General features: G+C 38.2%; 1 protein-coding gene across 1 annotated transcript; it reads left to right on the top strand.

The window, feature by feature from the left end:
- Positions 1-18,060: 18,060 nt before the first annotated feature.
- LOC107784853 (aminotransferase ALD1, chloroplastic-like) lies at positions 18,061-23,976 on the top strand. The gene is made up of 10 exons (XM_016606043.2): positions 18,061-18,339; positions 18,464-18,492; positions 18,605-18,675; positions 19,411-19,527; positions 22,298-22,360; positions 22,470-22,574; positions 22,734-22,784; positions 22,884-23,204; positions 23,280-23,486; positions 23,555-23,976. The coding sequence occupies exons 1-10, from the start codon at positions 18,296-18,298 to the stop codon at positions 23,846-23,848; spliced, it is 1,302 nt and encodes a 433-aa protein (XP_016461529.1). The 5' UTR covers positions 18,061-18,295; the 3' UTR covers positions 23,849-23,976.
- The last annotated feature ends 548 nt before the right edge of the window (positions 23,977-24,524 follow it).

Genomic DNA, 24,524 nt, shown 5'->3' with positions numbered 1-24,524 from the left:
GGGAAATCACTTTTGGATTCCGATGAATTTGATTTAATAAATAGAGGTGTTGTCCTTTGTAAGTTACTGACAGAAAGGTATTACCTTGGGATTGTTTGATTTGTTTAATTATCTATTTGCTTTCAACCACGACTATAGTTACTGGCAGCACTTTTGAAATATATTTCGGGCCCACTACAATTTATTTGACTTGAAAATATACTCATTGATTTGGGAAAATCAAAATTTGAATTTTGGTATGGTTGTATATATTTTGAGATGAATAAATTTGAAACTTGATGTTACCAAAGTGACTTCTCTTATGAAAATTTATTTATCTTAAAATATAAAAAAGTTGTGTACGTGTAACCTATGTAAATAATGATTGGCCCAAAGGAAGGTCAATGTGTAACAGAATTACATGTGCATTTGGTGGTAATAAACACGTGATGATTATTTGATTTTACGTGTGAATAATAAATCGGTCAAAAGGAATATTTATTATTCAAAATGTTCTTTTATTATCAGTGTTTGATTACTACACCAAGATACCACTTACAAGTTAATAGTTTGTCCAAAGATAAAATATTAATGGAGTGACCGGTACCTTGAGATGAGATTTACCTTTATTCGAATTTTTTTCATTTTGGTTTTATGTATTGTGTGAGCTTATTTTGTTGTTTGTTGTTCGGTGGATTCAGTTGAAATGACTCCTGCAAATATTACTTCCAACATCAATTCAATTTCAAAAATATTTGAGGGCACTATATATGAAAAGACTATAACGGCTATGGAATTCATGACCAAAATTGAAAATGAATTTGTTAAGAATGAAAAGGCGAAGAATCATACACTCTTGAAAAATTCAAATTCAATATGGTACAGAAAGAATAAGGAAGCAACGGTTACAATAACACAAAAGAAACAATATAAGGAATTAAATAAGGATAGTTGTTTCTTTAGTGAAGCTGAAGGTCATTAGAAGAAGGGTATTCTTCTTAATTTTGTTTGTTCTAAGGTTAATTTGACTTCAGTACCAAGACACACGGGAGGTTAGATTTTGGTGCTACAACTCACATCAGTGTGTCTATGTAGGGTTGCCTGAATTACCGAAAGTCTAATGATGGTGAAAGATACATCTACGTGGGTGATGGAAAGTCGGTAAAAGTCGAAGCAATTGAAACTTTTAGATTATTTTTAAGAACAGTTTTTTATTTGGATTTGAATGAGACTTTTGTTGCATCGTCTTTTAGACGGAATTTGATTTCTGTTTATGTATTGGACAAGTCTGGTTATTTTTTTTCAATTGAAAATGAAAAAGTCAGTCTCTCTCATAAGTTAAAAATGGTTGGTTCCGGTTCTTTATTAGGTTATGATAATCTATATTTACTTGATACGGTTGCTTCGTTCAATAAATCCTTGCATATTAACATAACTGGTAATAAGCGCAAATTAACCAGCAAGAATTCAACTGCATTGTGGCACAAAAGATTAGGCCATATCTCCAAAAGGAGAATTGAGAGACTTGAGTCCAATGGTATTCTTGATCCCTTTGATTTTTCAAATTTTGAGGTATGTGTTGATTATATTAAGGAGAAACAAACAAATATTAGGAGATTTGGATCCAACACGAAATTAGATATCTTAGAACTAATACATACTGATATTTTTGGACAATTCCCTACAGCTTCTTGGAATGGTCAACAATATTTTATAACGTTCATAGACGACTTCTTAAGATATGGCTACCTTTGTCTGATTCATGAAAAATCGCAATCGCTGGATATATTCAAAAATTATAAAGCTTAAGTTGAGAACCAACTTGGCAAAAGTATTAAAAGTGTTAGATCTGACCGTGGGGTTGAATACTACAGTAGATTTGATGGTTCAAGTGAACAACTTCTAAGGCCGTTTGCGAAATTCCTGAAAAATGCAATATCGTCCCACAATACATCATTTCGGCTTCACCCACTATGAATGGTGTTGTTGAAAGATGAAATAGAACGTTTAAGGATATGGTAAGGAGTATGATTAGTCATTCTACCTTACCTGAATCACTCTGGGGAGAAGAATTAAAGACCGCAACACATATACTCAATAGAGTTCCGACTAAAGCGATTATTAAGACCCTTATGGGCTTTGGACATGTAAGAAGCCTAGTTTAAAGCATCTGCACATTTAGGGATGTCCAGCTGAGGCAAGGACTTATAGGCTAAATTAAAAGAAACTAGACTCTAGGACTATAAGTTGTTATTTCATTGGATACTCTGAAACATCCAGGGGTTACAAGTTTTATGATCTCACTACTAAGGCTATTTTTGAAGATGTTGAGTTTGCTGGGGAAGAAAGATTTTAGGATTTTTTCTTTGAAGAGGAACATATTGACATTCCTCTAGTTGCTATTGATAATGCTCAAGAATATCTTTCCATACCTGGCATTGTTCAAGAAGCAAATTCGGATCAAGACAATATCATTCATCCTCATATTCAAGAAGTTGTTCCAGAAGAATAAATTCTACAGCCTTATGAACCAATGACATTAAGAAGATCCACTAGAGAGAAGAGAAATGCAATTCGAGATGATCACATTTTGTTTCTCCAACAATATGAAGTTGACCTTGGAATGATGTAAGATGATTCAATCAAATTCCGTCGAGCCATGGAAAGTTCTAACTCTCGAAAGTGGATTGATGCCATGAATGAAGAGATGAAGTCATGAAAGACAATGACGTGTGGGACCTTATTCAATTGCCTGAAAGTGTGAGGCCCATTGGTTGTAAATGAATATTTAAAACCAAGAGGGACTCGATGAGTAATGTGGAGCGGTATAAGGCACGTCTTGTTATTAAAGGGTTGACACAGAAAGAAGGCATCAATTATAAAGAAATATTTTCTCTAGTTTCATCGAAAGACTCTTTCAGGACTAAAATGGTATCAGTTGCATATTTTTATCATGAGTTACATCAGATGAATGTCAAGACAACATTTCTCAACGGTGAAATTGGTGAGACAATTTATATGGTGGAACCATAAAACTTTGTATCTAGTGATACAAAGTCAATGGTTTGCAAATTAAAGAAATCTATCTATGGACTTAAGTAAGCGTCTCGTCAATGGTATTACGAATTTCATCTAGTTGTTATCTCATTTGGTTTCCGGATGAATCTTGTTGATGATTGTATATACCATAAGTTTAGTGGGAGTAAGCATATTTTTCTGCTTCTATATGTCGATGACATATTGCTTGCCACAAACGTTATAGGATTGTTGCGTGAAACCAAGAAATTTCTACCAAAGAATTTTGAGATGAAAGATCTTGATGATGCAAGTTTTGTATTACGGATTCAGATACATCGAGATCGCTCTCGAGGTATTCTTGGATTATCATAAAAGTCCTATATCGAGAAAGTACTAAAGAGATTTGGCATGCAAGATTGTAAATCAGGTGGTACCCCTGTTGCTAAAGGAGATAAGTTTGGTCTCAATCAATGCCTCAAGAATGATTTTGAGACTAAGGAAATGCAGATGATTTCTTATGCTCAGGTTTGTATGCGTCCGAATATTGCATATATTGTTGGGATGTTGGGCAGATATTTGAGCAATTCGGGACTTGATATTAGAAAGCAGCCAAACGAGTCATGCAGTATCTACAGAGAACAAAGGATCACGTGCTCACATATAGAAAATTGAATAAGTTAGAAATCATTGGATATTCAGATGTTGACTTTGCTGGATGCCAATATAGCATGAAATCTACTTCGGGCTACTTCTATTTACTTGCCGGAGGAGCTATCTCCGGTAGAAGTATTAAAAAAACACATGTAGTATGTTATGAGGCATTTAATCATGAAATATGGCTGCAAAATTTTATTACTGGACTGCTAATTGTGGATGGTATTGAAAGACCACTTAAGTTATATTGTGATAATAAGTCAGTAGTCATGTATTCCAATAACAACAGGAGTTCAACAAAGTCAAAGCACATTGACATTAAGTTCATGGTTGTTAAAGAAAGAGTTCAGAGTGGCCAGGTCTCTATAGATCATATTGGAATAAACTCCATGGTTGCGGATCCGCTTAATAAGGGATTACCACCTAAGGTCTTTCATGAGCATATTGCTCATATGGGTGTCATGTTATTTGAGGATATTCTGTTTTAGTGGGACTTTGTAACCTTTTAAATGCTCTTTTGTTATAGGCACATTTTAGTTTTCAGTTTTATGGATATTTTACGGATATTTCTGCAGAAATAAAGTATTTAATTTATTTTCCACTATGACTGGTTTTTCAATTGAAAAGTTGGAAATAGGCATGCTTAGATCACATTGCATGTAATTTTCATGCTACACATCCATACTTGATCAGTGTCATTTGGTTATGTTAGTATTTGTGATCAAGGAAGGTTTAGTTGCGATAAATGTAACAAAAGCCGCCTTGGTCCAATATTGGCATGATTAATGGACAAGATTGTTTTGAGGTATTTCAGATTGTGATAGCAAATATTTTGAGCTCATAAGGTGATATACAATTACATATATATATATATATATATATATATATATATATATATATATATATATATATATATATATATATATATATGTGTGTGTGTGTGTGTGTGTGTGTGTGTGTGTGTGTGTGTGTGTGTAGTCCAAGTGGGAGATTGTTAGAATTTATGGACTTGCACATATATTGTATTAAGAATAATTGTGTGTTGGTTACTATCACTATAAGGTTGGCCTAAATTAAAGTGATCTACTAAGGTTTAAAGTTAAAAGGGCCAAAAGGATACCTTATAAAGTATGGAGTCTTATGTGTAGATACCCGGATGTTATTTCTAGTTTAATGATGGACTAAATCAGAAATACTTAAACTTGTGCACCTATTAAATGGGTCATGGTTCCCCAAATCAGAAGTAAGATTTTCTTTCTAACATCCTATCGCCGGAAAGAGTAGAACATCTTACGTCTTGTTTTGGAAGACTTGATACCGAAAGATCCAGTGATCTCTGCAGCACTCATGAATTCAGGTATGCTTCCACATCTAGTATTTGTTCTAGATAATTTGACGTGATAAATCTAAATAAAAGATGATAGTCTTCATCTTTTAAAGTTTTGGTTATAATATATACTACTTACGAGGGCTTTCTTTATTCCCAAAATTCGACCAAAGATCTCTAGGGGTAGACGGATTCCTGTATACTACCTCACCCTTATTCCTGTATACTAAATTGTAGCTTGTGATGTTTCCTTTTCTAGTAGGCCTTTCATCTTCTTTCTCATTTATTAGTTAAATTGACCGTCTTAGGGGTATGATGTTTTTATCTTTCATTTTCAAAAGGATTTATATTATACATTGATAGTGTAAAGATTTTTATATTTTATTAATCTTTAATAGCATGGTAGTTACTCTTTTTACCCAATTAACAATTCATAATTATTATTGATGTATACCTTATAAATAACCAAACAAATTTTATAATATTGTATACGGGTAAAACCGTGCTCATGGTACACCACGGTCTCCGACAAAATAAGCCAAGCTCGAGACATGATGATACGGGATCAAAATCGAGGCAAAAGTCTCATCGAGTCAGAACCCAGGGGCATGACGCCCGCCCTCGAGAATATCGGGGTCATAATTCGGAATTGGTCCTAGACTTGAACGACTTCGAAGCACATTGTCGGGCAATCAAGTACGGCCAACGGAGGGCCGTTATATCCTTGACCGGCCGAATATCGCAGCGGGAATCTCAGTACGTATCGATAAAGAATAGGCAATTAGTTAATCAGAGCATGTTTTTATCTTTTATAGAGTTGTACATAGAGTATGATTCCCCTACTATATAAAGCGGGTCTGATAATTTATTAAACACATTGTAACACGTATTCCAAAGCAATATATTATTATTTTCTCTGTTATTAGCTCTTTCTCTTGTTCATCAGCGCTGGCCATAGCGAGCCCGGATCAAGGGCAAATATTTTACTAAGGCTGGAACTATCAACCTCTTGTGGTTTGAATCCAATTTATTTTTATTTGTTTAATTTGACTTAATCTATTACTTTGTATCAAATTAATCCGCATATCCTTAAAATCACTTACAAATTTAATTGTTATCTACTTTTGGGGATAAACAGTTTGGCGCCCACCGTGGAGCTAAGGATAATAGCGGCAATTTGATACAAATTCCCACAACATACCCTATTTTACACTTGTTCTTTGGAGTATCTTTGATTCCAGGTTAAAGTTTGAAATATCGAACTCCCAGTCTTCCCCTCTAAACGTGGATGCCGAATCCGGCCACCATGGCGAGAACAATAATGTAGCACTCGGTAACGAGGTGCCCCCGTCGATCTCGGCAGAGTTCCAGTCGTAGACCCAATCGACGCTAGCTCGCATGTGGCCATTATTGCAAATTTGCCTACTGACCTCGAGAGCGTCCTCAGGGAAGTCCAACCGATTGCCCAAAATACGCGCTACGATGAAGGTGATGGGATCAATTTGCGGGTGATCTTCAAAATATTACAAGCTCAACAGGCAGCGATAGCCCAGTTGCAGAACCAAAGCCATGCGCCGAGCGGAATCGAGCCCGATCCATCCCGGGAAGTCACCCGCAGAAATGAACCGGTCACGGAGAGGCCGAATGAAAATGAATCGGGGACCAGCCTCAAGATCATAAAGATGCTCGAGGAGCTGAAAAAAGGGTAGAATCGGGATAGAAGAAAATCAAAGCCAATGACAAAAAGGTGGAAACCTATAATTAAAGCCAATGACAAAAGGGTCGACCAAATCCCAGGAGCACCGGCGATATTAAAAGGCCTGGATTCCAAGAAGTTTGTTCAAAAATCTTTTCCTCCCAGCGCAGCTCCAAAGCCGATCCCTAAGAAGTTCCGCATGCCCGAGATTCCTAAGTACAATAGAACAACCGATCCAAATGAGCACGTGACCTCCTACATGTGAGCCATCAAAGGGAACGACTTGGAGGATGATAAGATCGAGTTTGTCCTGCTGAAAAAGTTCGGGGAAACTCTGTCAAAGGGAGCCATGATATGGTATCACAACCTACCTCCTAATTCTATTAAGTCATTTCCTATGCTTGCAGATTCCTTCGTAAAAGCACACGCTATCAAGGTCGAGATCAGGAAGTCAGACCTTTTCAAAGTAAAACATAGGGATAATGAGATGCTTAGAGAATTTGTGTCCCGATTTCAAATGGAACGGATAGACCTGCCTACGGTCGCGGACGATTGTGTCGTTCAGGCCTTCACCTAAGGACTCAATGTCCGAAGCTCCTTGGCTTTGCAGCAGCTGATACAAAATCTGGTAGAATATTCGGTTGTTACTTGGGCCAATGTGCATAACCGGTATCAATCAAAAATTAGGATTGAAGATGATCAGCTTGGGGCCCCTTCCGGATCCGTTTATCCCATTAGAGCCATCGACAGAGTCAAGAGAGATGTTGATCCTGAACCAAGATCAAATAGGGATCGGTATCAGCTATACAACGGAGACCGAAGAAGTAGTGGGTCTGGGCGAAACCCTGTGAGAAGTAAAAGGAGCTGTGATCGAGGTCAAAACAACTGGGGACTCATGAGCAAAAACGGTTTTGACAGAACAATCGGGCATAAGGAAGAAATGAGGTTATCGGAGTAAAACCTCAACGTCAATGTTGTTGCTATCGTATCCGCCATCGGACGTATCAGAGACACCAAGTGGCCTCGGCCTCTACAGTCTGATCCAACCCAAAGGGATCCCAACTTAATATGCAAGTATCATGGCACACACGGCCACATCACAGAGGATTGCCGACAATTAACGGAGGAGGTAGCCCGGTTATTCAACAACAGACATCTCCGAGAGTTCCTGAGCGATCGAGCCAAATATCATTTCAGGAATAGAGATTCTAATAAACAGACCGAGCAGGAGGAGCCTCAGCATGTCATTAATATGATCATCAGTGGGGTCGACATTCCCCAGGGGCCGATGTTAAAGCACACCAAAGTATCCATCATGAGAGAAAAACTGACTCGAGATTACGTACCAAAAGGGACCTTGTCTTTCAACAACGAGGACGCTGAAGGCATTGTGCAGCCCCACAACGATGCACTGGTAATATATATACTCATAAATAAATCTCGATTTAAGCGTGTATTGATTGATCCAGGTAGCTCTGCCAATATCATTAGATCGAGGGTCGTGGAACAACTGGGTTTTCAAGACCAAATCGTGCCTGCAGTAAGAGTTCTAAATGGATTCAACATGGCATGCGAGACCACTAAAGGGGAGATAACATTATCGATGAATACAACCGGGACCATTCAAGAAACGAAGTTCTGCATGATCGAATGGGACATGAATTACAATGCTTTGTTCGGGAGACCATGGATTCACAACATGAGGGCAATACCCTCGACACTACACCAAGTGCTAAAATACCCAATGCCTGGAGGAATTAAAATAGTTTACGGAGAGCAACCGGCCGCAATGGAGATGTTCGCTGTCAACGAGGTGATCCTGGTATCCGCACTTTTGACATCGAAGGATCTGAACCCGATGGCCAAAGATGAGACCAAATAGCAATTACCGATACCGGCCTCGCCCCAATCGGAGAAGCAGGAGATGGGTAAGGACGATGACTATGGATTTCCAAGATCTTTCATAGCACCCGACGATTCCGACACTACCAAATTGACAGTCGAGGAACTGAAGCAAGCCGTACTGATCGAGCACTTGACCGATCGTAAGGTATACCTAGGCACGGGGTTGAGTCCCGAGCTCAGGCAAAATATCTTTCAATTCCTTGTAGCTAACATAGATTGTTTCGCTTGCTCCCACCTTGATATGACAGGGATCCCACCAGAAATCACCATTCATAAATTGAGCCTGGACCTGAAGTTCCACCCGGTCAAGCAGAAAAAGAGGCCCCAGTCCAAAGTCAAGCATGCGTTCATCAAGGACAGGGTATCTAAACTCCTTAAAATAGGGTCCATCCGGGAGGTTAAATATCCGGACTGGTTAGCAAATGTAGTAGTAGTCCCTAAAAAGGGAAATAAATTAAGAATGTGTGTAGACTATAAAGACTTGAATAAAGCATGTCCCAAGGACTCTTTCCCTTTACCTAACATCGATTGCATGATTGATGCAACGGCCGGCCACGAGATCCTCAGTTTTCTCGACGCTTATTCCGGGTACAACCAAATTCGGATGGACCTGGGTGATCAGGAAAAAACTTCCTTCATCACCAAGTACGACACCTACTACTATAACGTGATGCCATTCAGACTAAAAAATTGGGCGCCACTTACCAACACCTAGTAAATCGGATGTTCGAAGAGAAAATTGGAAAATCAATGGGGGTTTACATTGACGATATGTTGGTTAAGTCCCTGCGAGCAGAGGACCATTTGAAACATTTGCAGGAAACCTTCAGCATATTAAAGAAATACAATATGAAGCTGAACCCGGAGAAATGTGCATGTGGAGTCGAGTCCGGTAAAATTTCTCGGATTCATGGTGTCCAACCGGGGGATCGAAATCAATCCTAATAAAATCAAGGCCATAGAGGACATTACCGCAGTGGACAACGTCAAGGCCGTCCAAAGGTTAACCGGACGTATAGCCGCTTTGGATCGATTTATCTCGAGGTCCTCCAATGGACTCCAGAGTGCCAGCAAGACTTGGAGGAACTCAAACGGTACCTCTCGAGCCCACCTTTGCTTTACACTCCGAAGGCAAGTGAACAGTTGTACCTATACCTAGAAGTATCCGAGGTGGCAGTAAGTGGAGTCCTGGTCCGAGAAGAAGAAGGTACACAATTTCCTATCTATTATGTTAGCAGAACCCTAGGCGAGGCTGAAACTAGGTATCTTTACCTAGAAAAATTAGCGCTCGCTTTGCTAAGTGCCTCTAGGAAGCTAAAAACATACTTTCAATGCCACCCCATATGTGTTGTAACTACTTCCCCATTGAGGAACATAATGCATAAACCCGAGCTCTCGAGACGACTGGCCAAATGGTCCGTGGAAATCAGCGGGTATGATATCGAATATTGACCTCGGACTGCCATCAAATCACAAATTTTGGCAGACTTTGTGGCCAACTTTTTGCCGGCCTTAATACCCGAGGTCGAAAGAGAGTTGTTGTTGAACTCGGGGACTTCTTCGGGAATCTGGACTCTCTTTACGGATGGTGCCTCGAACGCAAAGTGGTCCGGACTTGGAATTGCATTGAAGACACCGACAGGTAATGTAGTTAGAAAATCTATTAGGACTGTAAAATTGACTAACAACAAGGTTGAGTTTGAGGCCATGATTGTAGGTCTCGAACTGGCTAAAAGCTTGGGGCAGAGGTGATCGAGACTAAGTGTGACTCCCTCCTTGTGGTGATCCAAGTTAATGGGACGTTCGAAGTCAGAGACGAGGCGAATGCAAAGATACCTGGATAAACTGCAGGTAATGCTACACCGGTTCAAGAAGTGGACTCTGCAACATGTACCTCGGGATCAAAACAGAGAGGCTGATGCTCTTGCTAACTTGGGATCGTCGGTCGATGAAGATAAGTTCAACTCAGGGACGGTCGTACAACTCATGAGATCGGTATTGGAAGAAGGTCAAGACGAGAATATCTAAAGACCGAAAAACTAGCTTCGGATCCTAAAGAGTAGAGGGCTCTGCGTACAAAGGCGGCCCAGTTCAGCTTGTTCGAAGACAGTACCTTATTCAGAAGAATGTTCGATGGCCCACTCGCAATATGTTTGGGACCGGGAGATACCGAGTATGTCATGAGGGAAATCCATGAAGGCACCTGCGGGAACCATTCAGGCACCGAGTCATTGGTTTGGAAGATAATCATAGCCGTCTATTACTAGATCGATATAGAAAAGACATAAAGGAGTTCGTACGAAAATGCGACGAGTGTCAGAGGCATGCTCCGATGATCCACCAGACCGGGAAGCCGTAGCATTCGGTCTTGTCATTCTGGCCATTCATGAAATGGGGGATGGACATCATTGGTCCCCTGCCTTGGGCACCCGGCAAGGATCAATTTATCTTATTTATGATTGACTATTTTTCTAAGTGGGTGGAAGCCCAGGTATTTGAGAAAGTCAAGGAGAAGGAAGTTATTGATTTTATCTGGGACCACATAATATGCCGGTTCAGAATGCCGGCCGAGATCGTATGCGACAATGGGAAGCAACGCATCGGCAGCAAAGTGAGCAAGTTTTTCGAGGACCATAAGATCAAAAGAATCCTATCGACACCCTATCATCCTAGTGGGAACGGGAAAGCAGAGTCCACGAATAAAACCATACTCCAGAACCTCAAAAAGAGGTTGACCGATGCCAAAGGAAAATGGAAGGAACTCTTGCCCGAAGTCCTATAGGCATATCGTACGACCTCAAAATCTAAAACTGGGGCCACTCCGTTCTCATTGGTCTACGGTGCCTAAGCTATTATACCAATCGAAGTAGGAGAACCGAGTCTCCGAGTCCGATATGTGACCGAAGAGTCCAATGACGAGGCCATGAGTACTAACCTGGAACTGTTAGACGAAAAGTGCGAGGCCACCCTCGTCCGAATGGCCGCCAAAAAGCAATGGATCGAAAGGTATTATAATCGAAGAACCAACCTTCGACATTTCAGTGTCAGGGACTTGGTGTTAAGAAGGTTGACGCTGAGCACCCGGAACCTGAATGAATGGAAGCTGGGACCAAATTGGGAAGGCCCATATCGAATTATCGAGATCACCGATAAAAGATCATACAAACCCGAAATGGTGAACGACTACCGAACAATTGGAACATAACCCACTTAAAACGATACTACTGCTAAGGTACGATCCCATTGTTTTATTTTCTTTACATATTGGACTAACACTTGCAGGTAACAGTCAACGAATGATACAACTTTTAGGCCTGAAAGCACGCGTTGTACTCTTTTTCCCTTGAACCGATTTTGTCCTAAATAGGTTTTCCGGCAAGGTTTTTACCGAGGCAATAGTGGATCGTGCTAACTTATTATTGAAGACCAGCTGTGAACCGATGTCAAAGATCATGTCAACATTATCCGAGGCTTCTCTAAAGTTCGGCCTCAAATACTGGGGGGCGTCACCCTCGGACAATAATTTTAGCAAGGAAAAAAACTTTGTGCTCGAATAGTCGAGGCTCGGTGGATAAGATTTACTGTAAGGGCCAAACAGTCAAATGAACCGTGCCCATATAGACCACCAAAGCCATAACAAAAATCTTGAACACATTTGAAACTTTGTATATTGTGCACAGAAATGAAAGAAAGTTTCAACTTTGCAAATAAATACTGTCTCTAAAAAATTACTACATTCTGTTCCCTTAAGACATCGAGCCCAAGGGCCACCTCTATCCGGGTCCAAGAGATCACTCTCACTCGGGGACTGTCATCCAAAGACAAACCCGGACGACCTGGGCTATCGAAGCCCCGGGGGTGCAAAACCTATTAGGAAGTGCCTGAATTTAAAGGCTACGGCTTTCCCTATTCGGGGACTATTATCTTGGGCAAGCCCGGATGACTCGGGGTAATAAGCCCATTGGGCAACACTCGAACATAAAAGGCTACATCCGTCCTAGAGCATCTCGGAGACGTCCGAGATCCGTAACCAAAGCACAAGGCCTTCAAAACTTCTAAACCGGTTCGAAGGTTACCCTCGGCAAAATTATAAAAATTCTAAGTAAATATTTTAGGGAAAGCTTCCGGTCATACCAAGCCCCACACGAGTCTTAAGAAAAACAATATCGAAAACGAACAATGTTCGAACCTCCGATTAAGAACTAATTATTACGTGCTAAGGCATCCGAAATCTTTGCAATCATAAAGAAAAAAGCAAAAAGAAGCAAGCTTGAAAATTGCCGAAGGAAAAAAGCCTTGTATATATATTAAAAGATCTTTACAAAGGTGAAACGACCTCAACAAAAAATACAAAAGTACAAAAACATCTACAAAACACCAAAGCGGCCTGGTCCTCGCCGGAGCCCGCCTCATCACCAGGACCATCGGGGTCCGCCAAAACCTTCGGAGTCTCCTTTTTCCTCGGGATATGCCAACTTCTTGGCTTCGGCCTCGAACCCCTTAGCACTTTCGATCTCGACTAATAAATCAAAACCGTGGGCATGAACCTCCTCGAGGGCCTCCCTTCGGGACTACCACTTCACATACTCAACGATATCTTTCAGGCGGTCCTGGGCTGCCTCAACATCAGCTTTGTACTGGGCAACCATCTCATCGGCATCGGCCCTAGTTATTTCAGCCACTAACTTGACTGCTTTAAGCTCCTTGGCGGGGGTATCCTGATCGGCAACAGCCGAGCCCAGTTGATATTTGAGCTCCTCGACTTTTTAGGACCGAGCCTCAGCTTTCTCCCTCAACGCTCGAAGTTGAGCCTCCGTCAAGGTCAATTGTGCCCGGGAAGTCTCCTTTTCCGAGGCCAAGCGATCCATCTTGCCCTTCCACTCTTTGGCCTCGACCTTGATTACATCCACCTCGGCTCAAAGTTGGTGGATTCGATCAATCTTTAGTTGGACCTGCGGGTTCTGACCATTAGTCACCGTGTCTAGCTCATCATCACTAATATCAAATATTTTTACCTATTCCACCAAGTCGGCGCGTTCTTTCTGAGCCGCATCCAACTCGGCTCAAAGGCTCTTATCCTCCCTTTCACGTTGCTCGCTGAGAAGTCTGTACATGTCTCTCTTCTCAGCAAGCTCTTTGACTTCGGCCTCGAGTTGGCTCAGCTAATCCGGTACCGGAGAAAGGTTTCGTAGTGAAGCACCGAGGCCTGCATATACGAAGAAGAGATATTAGAATTATAAAACAATTAGTTCAAAAATGAGAAAGTTAGGCAACATTGTACCCGGTTCAGTACCTTTTGTACCTCGTTGAACATGCATGGCGCATGCACCTCTTTCATTTTTGCCGGGTCTTCTTCAGTTACTAGGCACCGGAGGTAACGTTCTACCCAAACAGGGGCAGAAAGAACCCGGGCATCCTCCGGAACGGTGATGATAATTGACCGCTTCCGACCAGGATCCGCACTCGGGGCAGGGAACCGGTTGACCAGGCTCGGGCTCGAGTTGGCTTGCGTACCAGCCTTCTCCTTGGTTTCTATTTCTCCGAGCTCGGGGAACTCGGAGTCCTCCTCCTTTTCCTCTCTCCGGATTGCCCCTGGAGCAGGAGACTCAACGGGCAAGTCCTCATCTCCGACCGGAGGCCTAAGCTCGACGTTATTAGGCAAACCTGCAAAAGAAAGTAAAGGCGATAAGGACGCGATATTAGAAGAAAAAGTTCAATATGACTTGTTCGGGAAAAGAACCTTACCATGGGAACGGGCCTCCCAACGGCCTTTTGAAAGTTTGCGCCATGAGCGCTCGGAGTAGGGAATCTATGACACAATGTCCTCGACCCACTCCTTGATTCAAGGGATAGCATTCGAAACCCGAGCAAGGGCTACAACATAACAAGCGTCGATAAGAAAAGGGAAGATAAGGCATAAAGTCAATGCTTAAAGGGAATTCTTACGTGATGCGTTCCACCTTTTGGGGAACGGCCTCCACTCTGCAGGTACCAGGTCGACGGTCCTCATTCAAACAAAATGTCCTTGCCAACTCTGATCCCGGTCCTCGTCAATGCTCGAAAATGGCGCTTTGCTGGCCCAACGCACTAGCTTTATCAGTCCCCCCCCCCCCCCCCCCCCGAAGATTCGGGGACTGTATAAGCGGAGTAGATGATCAATGGTGAACGAGCACCCATCGATTTTTGTTCACAAAGAATTGGAGGAGGCTCATGATCCTTCATTGTGATAGATGAATCTGGCCAAGGCACACATTGTACCTCCTGCAGAAGTCTAAGATGACCGGGTCTACCGGGCCCAATGTAAAAGGATAAGTGTAAACACTTAGATATCCCTCGACATGGGTGGTAATGTCCTCTTTGGAGTCGAGGACCACTTTGTCTTTGTTGGCCCAGTTGCAGTCTTTACGGACTCTGTGGAGGACCTCTTCGGTAATTGAATAGATGTATCTCGAGGCCTCCTCACGCCGACCCTGTACAGAAGAAGGCTTCTCAACTTTGAAGTCATCGGTGACCGAACAACCATCGGGAATGAACACTTTCAAGGGGGCTCTTCCTCCGGTTCATCAATAATCGTACCGGGGACGGTCTCCTCGACCTTAGTGGTTGGTCGCGAGGAAGAAGGAGCATCCCTCTGAGGAATAGATTTTGAGGTTTTTGCCATTGTTATGGAAGAGAAAGCTTGGAAAAGATGGAGAAAGATCGAAAGTTGAAAGATCAGACTTGTTGGCTTGAGTAGGAGATGAGTAAAAAATTTTGCAAAGTACCGAAGAACCTTGAGCAATAGAGGTAAAAACGCTAGAGAGTATTGAAACCCTAAAGGTATGAAGGTATAAGATTTGGTGTAAAGTGAAAAATGGACAGATGAGGGTTATTTATAGGAGTTCAGTGACGTTACGCGACCAGGGACAGCCGATCGGCGGCTGACATGCATTTAATGTCGTTATGACATGACTGACGAGACGTTTCAGGTATTTTTCCATTTCTGCCGCGATGTGTATCGAGAGCTCATATCGTTTCTCGTCATTTACTCTCCGATAAACGAGGGGACTATCTGTATACGGGTAAAACCGGGCTCATGGTACACCCCGGTCTCCGAAAAAATAAGCCAAGCTCGAGACATGATGACAGGGGACCGAAATCGAGGCAAAAGTCTCATCGAGTTAGAACCCGGGGGCATGACGCCCGCCCTCGAGAATATCGAGGTCATGGTTCGGAATCGGTCCAAAACTTGAACGACTTCGAAGAACATTGTCGGGCAATCAAGCACGGCCAATGGAGGGCCGTTATATCCTTGGCCGGCCGGATATCGCGACGGGATCTCGGCACGTATTGATGAAGAACCGGCAATCAGTTAATCGGAGGATTTTTATCTTTTATAGAGTTGTACCTAAAGTAGGATTCTCCTACTATATAAAGAAGATTTGATGATTCATTAAACACATTGTAACACGCATTCCAACCCAATATATTATTATTTTCTCTGTTATTAGCTCTTTCTCTTATTCATCAGTGCTGGCCATAGCGAGCCCGGATCGAGGGTGAATATTTTACTAAGGCTGGAACTATCATCCTCGTGTGGTTTGAATCCATTTTATTTTTGTTTGTTCAATTTGACTTAATCTATTGCTTTGTATCAAATTAATTCGCGTATCTTTAAAACCACTTATAAATTTAAGTGTTTTCCGTTTTTAAGGTAAACAAATATATATTTCTTAAGCTTTGATGCGTAGAACTTAACTTCGAAAAAATGGAGGTTTTCGTAATTCGGGAAAGTAGATTATTGTGTTTGCAATACAAATTAAATCAAAGAAAAGCTGCGTGAATGTATTAGAAAAAGAATGTTTTTGGCCGTCCTTTTTTTAATGTGTTTATTAATAAAGAAGCTGGTGGGAAATAATGTCTAATTTAGATACGAGTCTCTTTCAGAAGTTCTGTGGAAAGTGAAATGATCATCTGTGGAAATTTAACAGAAAAGTCGCAGGATTGTGAAGTTTGGTGTATTTTGATGAATCGTATGGAACTCAGCAAGAAGTAGGAAAACAAATCCATCGTTGATGTACTTATTATGCGTTCAATGACACTAGCTAAACAGATTCTATATTTTGATACACACATTGCTAAAACAGCATCTGGAAACAAGCTACTTCCCTCAACTTCTTAGAAATTTCCAAGGTATAGTGAATAAACGATTCGCAACTATCTTCAGGAAGGTCCTGACATCTTGGTCTAAAGTATTTAGGGGTATATCATGAGAAATTCTTGATTAAATGTCTTCTCCCCCAGTTAAAATATGTCACTATTAAAATATTATACAAGATTTATATTTTATTGATTCAATTTTTAATGTTTTAACATTGAATCCATTATATTTTTAAAGTTATGGCTTTATATCTACTGTTTTTATAATTTTAACGAATTTTTACATATAAATTTTTACTCGGAATAAAAAATTATGAGTCAATTGAACCGTGGTCAATACTGTACATCCGCTCTGATTACATTCATATAGCTCATGAACTTTTACATTCAGTGCAATTTAACTAGTTGAAACATGTACTTTCACTCTATTTTTTAGGTTAAGATATCAAAGATATTTATAAAGAGTTACATGTTCTTATTGGTTAAGTTTATCTCCATAAAACATGGGTTAAGTAAACATTCCATTCAAGAATGGGCCTTTACTCACTTTATGATACCCAAAAATTTAAAATTCAATGATTCTTTTATTGCAAGTCTTTGCACATTTTTCCATCTGATTCTTGACCTTTCTCATTAATACATACATCTACTTACTATTTCGTCAATTCCAATGCCCTGCTTGACTATTAGAACATTATCTAGGATACAATGTCTTTTAACGAATCGAACAATAGTATGTCCTCTTATACCATTAGGCATGACTTCTAGCTAGGTGGCTTTGAACAAAATTTGTGTCGATACTTCTCCAAATTTTCCACAACAAGTATTTGATTAATCACTATCCCTGATAAATGATGTGGCTCATGTAGTAAGTAAGGTCAAAAAAAGTGAGAGGAAAAAGAAAATGGGAGAAAATAAAATCAGTTTCAATCGGAAATAATAGCATGCCCTCGCTTATGCAGATTTAGGCTTTCCATAAGCCACAAATCTAACCACTTCCTTGCTAGTTACTCCCTCTGCTCCCAAGTAATTGTTATTTTGGCAAGCTAAATTTGTTTTATACTAGTACCTTTTATCAAAATCAATAAGTAATTTTTACTCTTTTTTAGTTAAAATCTATCATTACCGTTCTAATTAGTGAAGTTTTTGCAATCAAGTGAGCTGTTTAAGGAGAGATAAAGAAAAGTTTAGGCAAATGTTCTTACGATTAAAACTATAAAATACCTTTCTTAAGATATGCACAGTAATTTTAAATGACAGATAAAATGGGCCGAAAGTCATAGCATGCATTATAAATAAGAAGTGAGAACAATGAGGCAGTGGTGGTTTGACGGATGTCGTGTGAACGACTTGATCTCAAATGGTCATGCATGATTAGGGGCTTAATATTAAACTTAAAATAGTGCTTTGCTGTTTCTTTTGACACATGACATGTGCCTCTGAAATTGTAGCTGCATTCCCTCATCCTCTCTTCTATTCCGAAGGGTATAAATGCATCCCTCCATCTAACTTTTCATAACATAACCACCTCAACATCTCAGACTTGTCAAGGATATTGAGAAGAGAGAACGTACAAGATGTTTTCCATATCCACTTCGCTTTTCTTGAAGCCTAGAGCTAGGTGAAGTTTTTTCGACCACTTAACTAATTCGTATTATATTCTTTTGCCTCGGGTCGCTACCGTATTGTTTGCTCTATATATATACCATTGAGTAATAAATCTTCTTCTTCTTTCACATATGCAGTTTGAAAGTTCAAGGAGATCAGGGAATCAGTACGTGAAATTGAAGTGAATTATGGCTTTATTATAAATTTTCTTTTACATTTTGTGGTCTTCTTTACTATTTTTGATGAACTGGAAGTACAAATCCATGCGGCGACTGCAGGTTATTATTCGACAAGAGTAGCCCGCAACCCAAACTTGGAGAAGTTGCAAACTAACTATTTGTTTCCCGAGGTTAGCAAACCTGAGATCTCTCTTGGGTGCACGTGCATCTTTGTCCTTTTAATTCTTCCAAAAATTACGTGAACTACTTAATATGAGCTCTTAGTTAATACTCTCTCCTAACTATGTTATCTCTTTTTAAAGGTTTTTGTATATGCCTTAAAAAAGACATTTCATAGCATTATTATTAATCATAAGGTTATTAATATAACTGCTATTTATCTCTCTCTTAAACGTTTTACTTAATAACCCTTTACTAATTGGAGCACATGAGTAGATTTAGAAAAAGAAGTATAATAATTTCTTTTGTTTTTAAAAAAGAAGAAGTACTCCCTCCATTTCAATAATGACAATTTTGCTTATCGGGACTCAAATTGTGTGAACTTTTAATAATATTTTAAAATATTTTTTTAATTATATTGACATGAGAAAAATTACAACTTATAATACTTTTCGTATAGTTTTTGAATATTTAAATTTTAGTTTTAAAAAATTAAATTGAACTAATTCAATTTAGTTTTAAAGTTTAGTCAAATTGAATCTCGATAAGCGAAATGTGTCGTCTGAATTAAGACAGAAGGAGAATCAAATATTTTAAAATAAATTTAGTGTACCGAAAACAATTTAACATTATCCTTGTTAGCTTTTGATGGTTTAAGCGGTCTAAAAAAACAGTAACTTGCCTGTGATTTGGATATTTTGATGGTGGGATATTGTCTTTTGTTAATTAATGGTTTCTTTTAGCAGATCTTAGATAGGGAGCTTAAGCATATGGAGAAGTACCCAAATGCTAAAGTAATAAGCCTTGGGATCGGTGACACTACACAGCCCTTACCCCAGCCTGTAGCCTTGAGCATGTCTAATGTGCGTAAGATACTCAACTACTACTATTAGTTATCTGCGACGAAGAGAAGCTATTTGAATATTCTCTTCATTAAGACCACACGATTATAGGGTAAAGGCAAAGAAATAATTTATTTTGTTTATTATTTGGCGGTTGTTGACGGAAAAATTTATATTATATTAAAAGTATGAAGGTCCTAGCGAAATGTCATTCGCCTTTTTTATTCTTTTAAAAATAGTTTTCACACTAGACAAAATCGTCATTTAATTATTTTTCTTATATTTAGGAATAGTCATTTAGTTATTTTCCTAATATTTAGGATTTCAAAATCAACTAAATTTATGTATTGAATCCTTCCTTATTTAAATTATATAATATAACATATTTGTAAAGGCAGAATAATATCAATAAAAAAATTTCTTATTAAACCGTGTAGGAAGGCTAAATATTTAAAACATCAACTAAGACTTTTCCTAATATTGTCCGCTATCTTTTAGCTTAACTAGGGCAAAAATCTGCACGTGCATTTCTCATAATTTGTATGCAGTTTATTATTTACCTGCAAAGTTCAAGAAGGAAACTTTAGAACTTTGAAATTAATAAAATATTTGTCATTTAATTAATTTTTTAATGTTAAGACTTTGAAATCTAAAAAATTATTAATAAATCTTTTTATTTAAATTATGTAAGAACTTCTAATATTTAAAATTTTAAAACTGAGTAAGAATTTATTTGTAAAAATTATTTCGTTATTTACAATGCACAAAGTAATTATAGTTTGTCAATCTATAAAGTAGGATTCAAAATAGAATCATCTTATTAATCTTGTTAGGAGTGGAATAACTTGTCCAAGACTTTACCTTTCAGGATTAAGATCAACTAGGAAATATTTACTTAGGGTCTGTTTGGAAAGCCACAAGATAATTGAAATTGGTGTAATTATTAAGGAAGTAATTATACAATATTGTAATTACGAGACCTGTTTGTTTATTTGTTTGTCACAATATAACTACCGTATAATTACAAGTGTATTGTTTGGTTGCACAAGCGTAATTACACAGTTAGATTAAATTTTAAATATAAAATTAATTATCAAAAATTAAAAGCTATAATTTAACAAATATATGCATTTATAAATAATATTAAATTTGACATTTAAGATAAATATTATTTCTTGAATATTAATTATAATCGTATATTTATAACTAATATTTTAAAAATAATTGATATATATTTTTTAAATTAATAATATTTTATTTTAATCAATTATAAAAACTAAAAGTACATATTTTGTAAGAACGTCATGGACTACATGATTGATAAAATGATTAATATTTATAAATATAATGTCGTAAGGTTACTCAAATATTTTACGAAAAAAATAATTTATCAATTCTAACTGAAAATTGAATGGCATGCAATCTGAATTAATAAGTGAATACTACTAAAGCAAATAAAATGTAAGCAAAAATATAACATAAATTCAAAATCCAAAAACAAATTAACATAATACTCTTATGTAAAATTACAACATAACATCATTTAAGTAAATATAATTCGAAAGAAAATGAAAACATAAGTCTATAACCTCATTCAATAATGATTCTACTTTAATGGCATGATTCATTATATGCTAAGTTTATTAATGATTCATTATTTTTAATATTAGGAGGAGTAGTTTCAAAACTAGAATAATAGCACAATTATGCTAAATGAAGAAAATAAAATAAAAAATAAAAAATATGAGCGACTACATGGAATCACAAAAACTAAAGGTTGAAAAATGAGAATATTATTTAAATATTAAAAAGTAATCTATCATTTTAACGTAGTTAAGTTTGCATATAACCTGATCCAATAATAAAGTTCAACTTTAATGACATAACTCATTATAAGTCAAGTTTGTGGATGACTTATTCTTTTTAAAATTACGAGGTATAATTTTAAAAAAATAAAATAATAACATAGCTAAGTGTGATAAACAAATAAAGAAAAATAATTAAGAAAGAAATAAAATATGAGAAATTATGTAGACGAAAGATTTTAAGATTACATACTCATTGATACATGGTACGCGTGCAAAGCGCGCGTTCCCTAAGACTAGTAAAATAAATAGTGTGAACCCTTTTCCCTTAACTTTCTTTCTTTCCTTTTTATTTTTTTTGCATATCCCAAATATTTTCCTCTGAATATACTGGAATTTGCAAATGGTTTGTGTGTGAATTCTTGACAAGGGCCATTAGATGAGAATAAAACAAGTTTGAAAGATTTAAGCAGTTTCTACCGAAGCATTGTGGGGAAGTTTAAGCACTTTCCTAATGAAGATATGCTGTTTTAAATATTGGCGAAGAATGGTCCAAATCAGACCAAATAGTAATCGGTTTGATTTCAAAGTTCAGAAAATTTATTATATTTAAAAAAAAATCCGCATCAATATTTTACGTTTTGATTTAATTTCACCGCCAAATTGATCCAAATCAAACAGTGCACAACCCTAATTTAAACGTACTCATTCCAAAGTTTAGCCTTGGCTTCCACTAGTATCGATATAACCTCTTAGCACTAGAGGATTTCTCAATTATTTGTTGAGTCTTATAATGCTTTGGTTGAACGAAAATAAAGAGGGTTTGTAGGTTGAGCCATCACTGTACGCCATTTAAAACTCCATGTTAGTTCTACAAATACATCAACCCCAGAAGATATGTACGATGAAATTCCACGACCAATAACAAACTTTTAAACGTATAATTTTTTTTTTCAATATGAATGATTTGTCTTTTCTATTTGCAGTACGCACGTGCTCTTTCAACACATCAAGGTTATACAGGCTACGGACTGGAACAGGGGAACAAGGTGGGATATTTGGGATAATCGCGCTCCCTTTTTCTTGTTTCCCTAACATGCAAACTATTGCATAGCAAAACTTATGCACAGAAAGTAATTTTCCCATTTAATTTCACAGGAACTAAGAAGAGAAATTACAGAAACATTCTATAAAGATCTTTCAGTAGAAGAAACAGAGGTTTTTGTATCTGATGGTGCACAGTGTGATCTCTCCAGAGTTCAGGTACCTAAACTATCCTATATTCCCCAGACAAGTTAGCAAAATGTAAATTGAATCAAGAAAAAAAAGTGACTAGAGGAAGAAAAAAGGCTTGTTTAATATGTCTACTCATGACACAAGTTGTTATGTTTTTTATGGTCGTTATTCATCCTTCATTTGCAGCTCCTTCTTGGTTCGAATGTGTCAATTGCTGTGCAGGATCCATCATTTCCAGTGAGTTTTTGTTCCTCCTCCCCCCCCCCCCCAAACCCAAATGGAAAGAAACATTACTAAATAAAAGAGAATTGTGTTTTTGTGGAACTATGAAAACAGGGATATATAGATTCAAGTGTGATTATGGGGCAGAGTGGTGAGTTGAGGAATGAGTCGGGGAAGTATGGAAATATCAAGTATATGAAGTGCAGCCCTGAGAATGAGTTTTTCCCAGATCTTTCCAAAACTGAAAGAACAGATATTATCTTCTTCTGCTCTCCAAACAATCCTAGTGGTCATGCAGCATCAAGGGCGCAATTGCAGCAACTTGTAGAGTTTGCCCAACTAAATGGTTCAATCATTGTCTATGACTCTGCTTATGCTGCTTATGTTTCAGACTCAAGCCCTAAGTCAATCTATGAGATCCCTGGTTCCAGAAAGGTGATTGAATTTGTTCCTATTCACTTAGCTCCATGAAATATTTGAAAGGACAAAATTTCCACCTTGACTGTACAGGTTGCCATTGAGATTTCATCCTTCTCCAAGATGGCTGGATTCACAGGTGTCCGTCTTGGATGGACTGTAGTGCCTAAGGAACTCCTATACTCAAATGGGTTTCCTGTTATACTCGATTTCAATCGCGTTATATGTACCACCTTTAATGGTGCTTCCAACATAGCTCAGGCTGGTGGTCTGGCCTGTCTCTCCCGGGATGGTTTCAAGGTAAAATTAGAGATGCTATTTCACTTATGCTCAAAATAATTTCTAAAAATGTCACCACTCTATTCCAGGAAATTATGTCTAAGGTAGACTACTACAAGGAGAATGCAAAGATTTTGGTTGACACTTTTGCTTCACTGGGATTTCGAGTTTATGGAGGTAGCAATGCGCCTTATGTTTGGGTTCATTTCCCACATTCAAGATCATGGGATGTGTTCAATTGGATTCTTGAGAAGACACACATTATTACAGTCCCTGGGATTGGATTTGGTCCAAGTGGTGAAGGGTACATAAGAGTTTCTGGTTTCGGACGCAGAGAGAGCATCCTGGAGGCATCTAAAAGACTAAAAACCTTGCTTTGTTAGACAAAAACTACTCAATGTTGGTTTTGCAAATTCTGTCTTGACTCTTGATGTTCTAACAGATACTGCTACAAATCAAGTTCTATTTCTCAAGTTTTTCACTTAATAAGATCCAATTGATTTCTATCTAAGAGTCGAATCCTTTCTTTGTTGTTTGTTCAATTCCCTTGACCTTCACCTTCATCACGCCCAACTCTAGTCCAAAAAAAGATAAGCGGTCGTTGCAAATATACCTAGTTCAAGAGTCCGGGTCAAATCTCACAGAGAACTAAGGCTTAGCTATAACTATTCAAAATTGCTAAGAAATACAAGTTCAAACAATTTTCTAGTTATAAAGATTGTGATTCTTACTTTAAACTAATTAACTAATAAATACTAAAAAGCAGTAAAAATTATCAACTAATGAGAATGAGTTGACTTCAAGATTGAGGAGACCTAGAATTATGATTTCCCCAATTATCAGAATCCTTCTCATGACGTTAGTTATAATTTCGCCAATTTATTCTCTACTGATCATGAGCACTTAACTTACCGTAATCTCTCTCGAGCAATTACAATAATTTACCTGACATATTCTCTCGAACTACTCTAGCTGACAGTTTCTCATAGATATATGACCACGTCAAAGCTTCATTATCTCTAATCCGGCTTTTAAACCCGATGTATTGATCTCTCGTAT

The sequence above is a fragment of the Nicotiana tabacum genome, chromosome 15, assembly GCF_000715075.1.
Source record: "Nicotiana tabacum cultivar K326 chromosome 15, ASM71507v2, whole genome shotgun sequence".
In the NCBI taxonomy this organism is placed as follows: domain Eukaryota; kingdom Viridiplantae; phylum Streptophyta; class Magnoliopsida; order Solanales; family Solanaceae; genus Nicotiana; species Nicotiana tabacum.
Note: the sequence above shows the minus strand (reverse complement) of the source record. Positions and strands in the feature narration are given on the sequence as shown.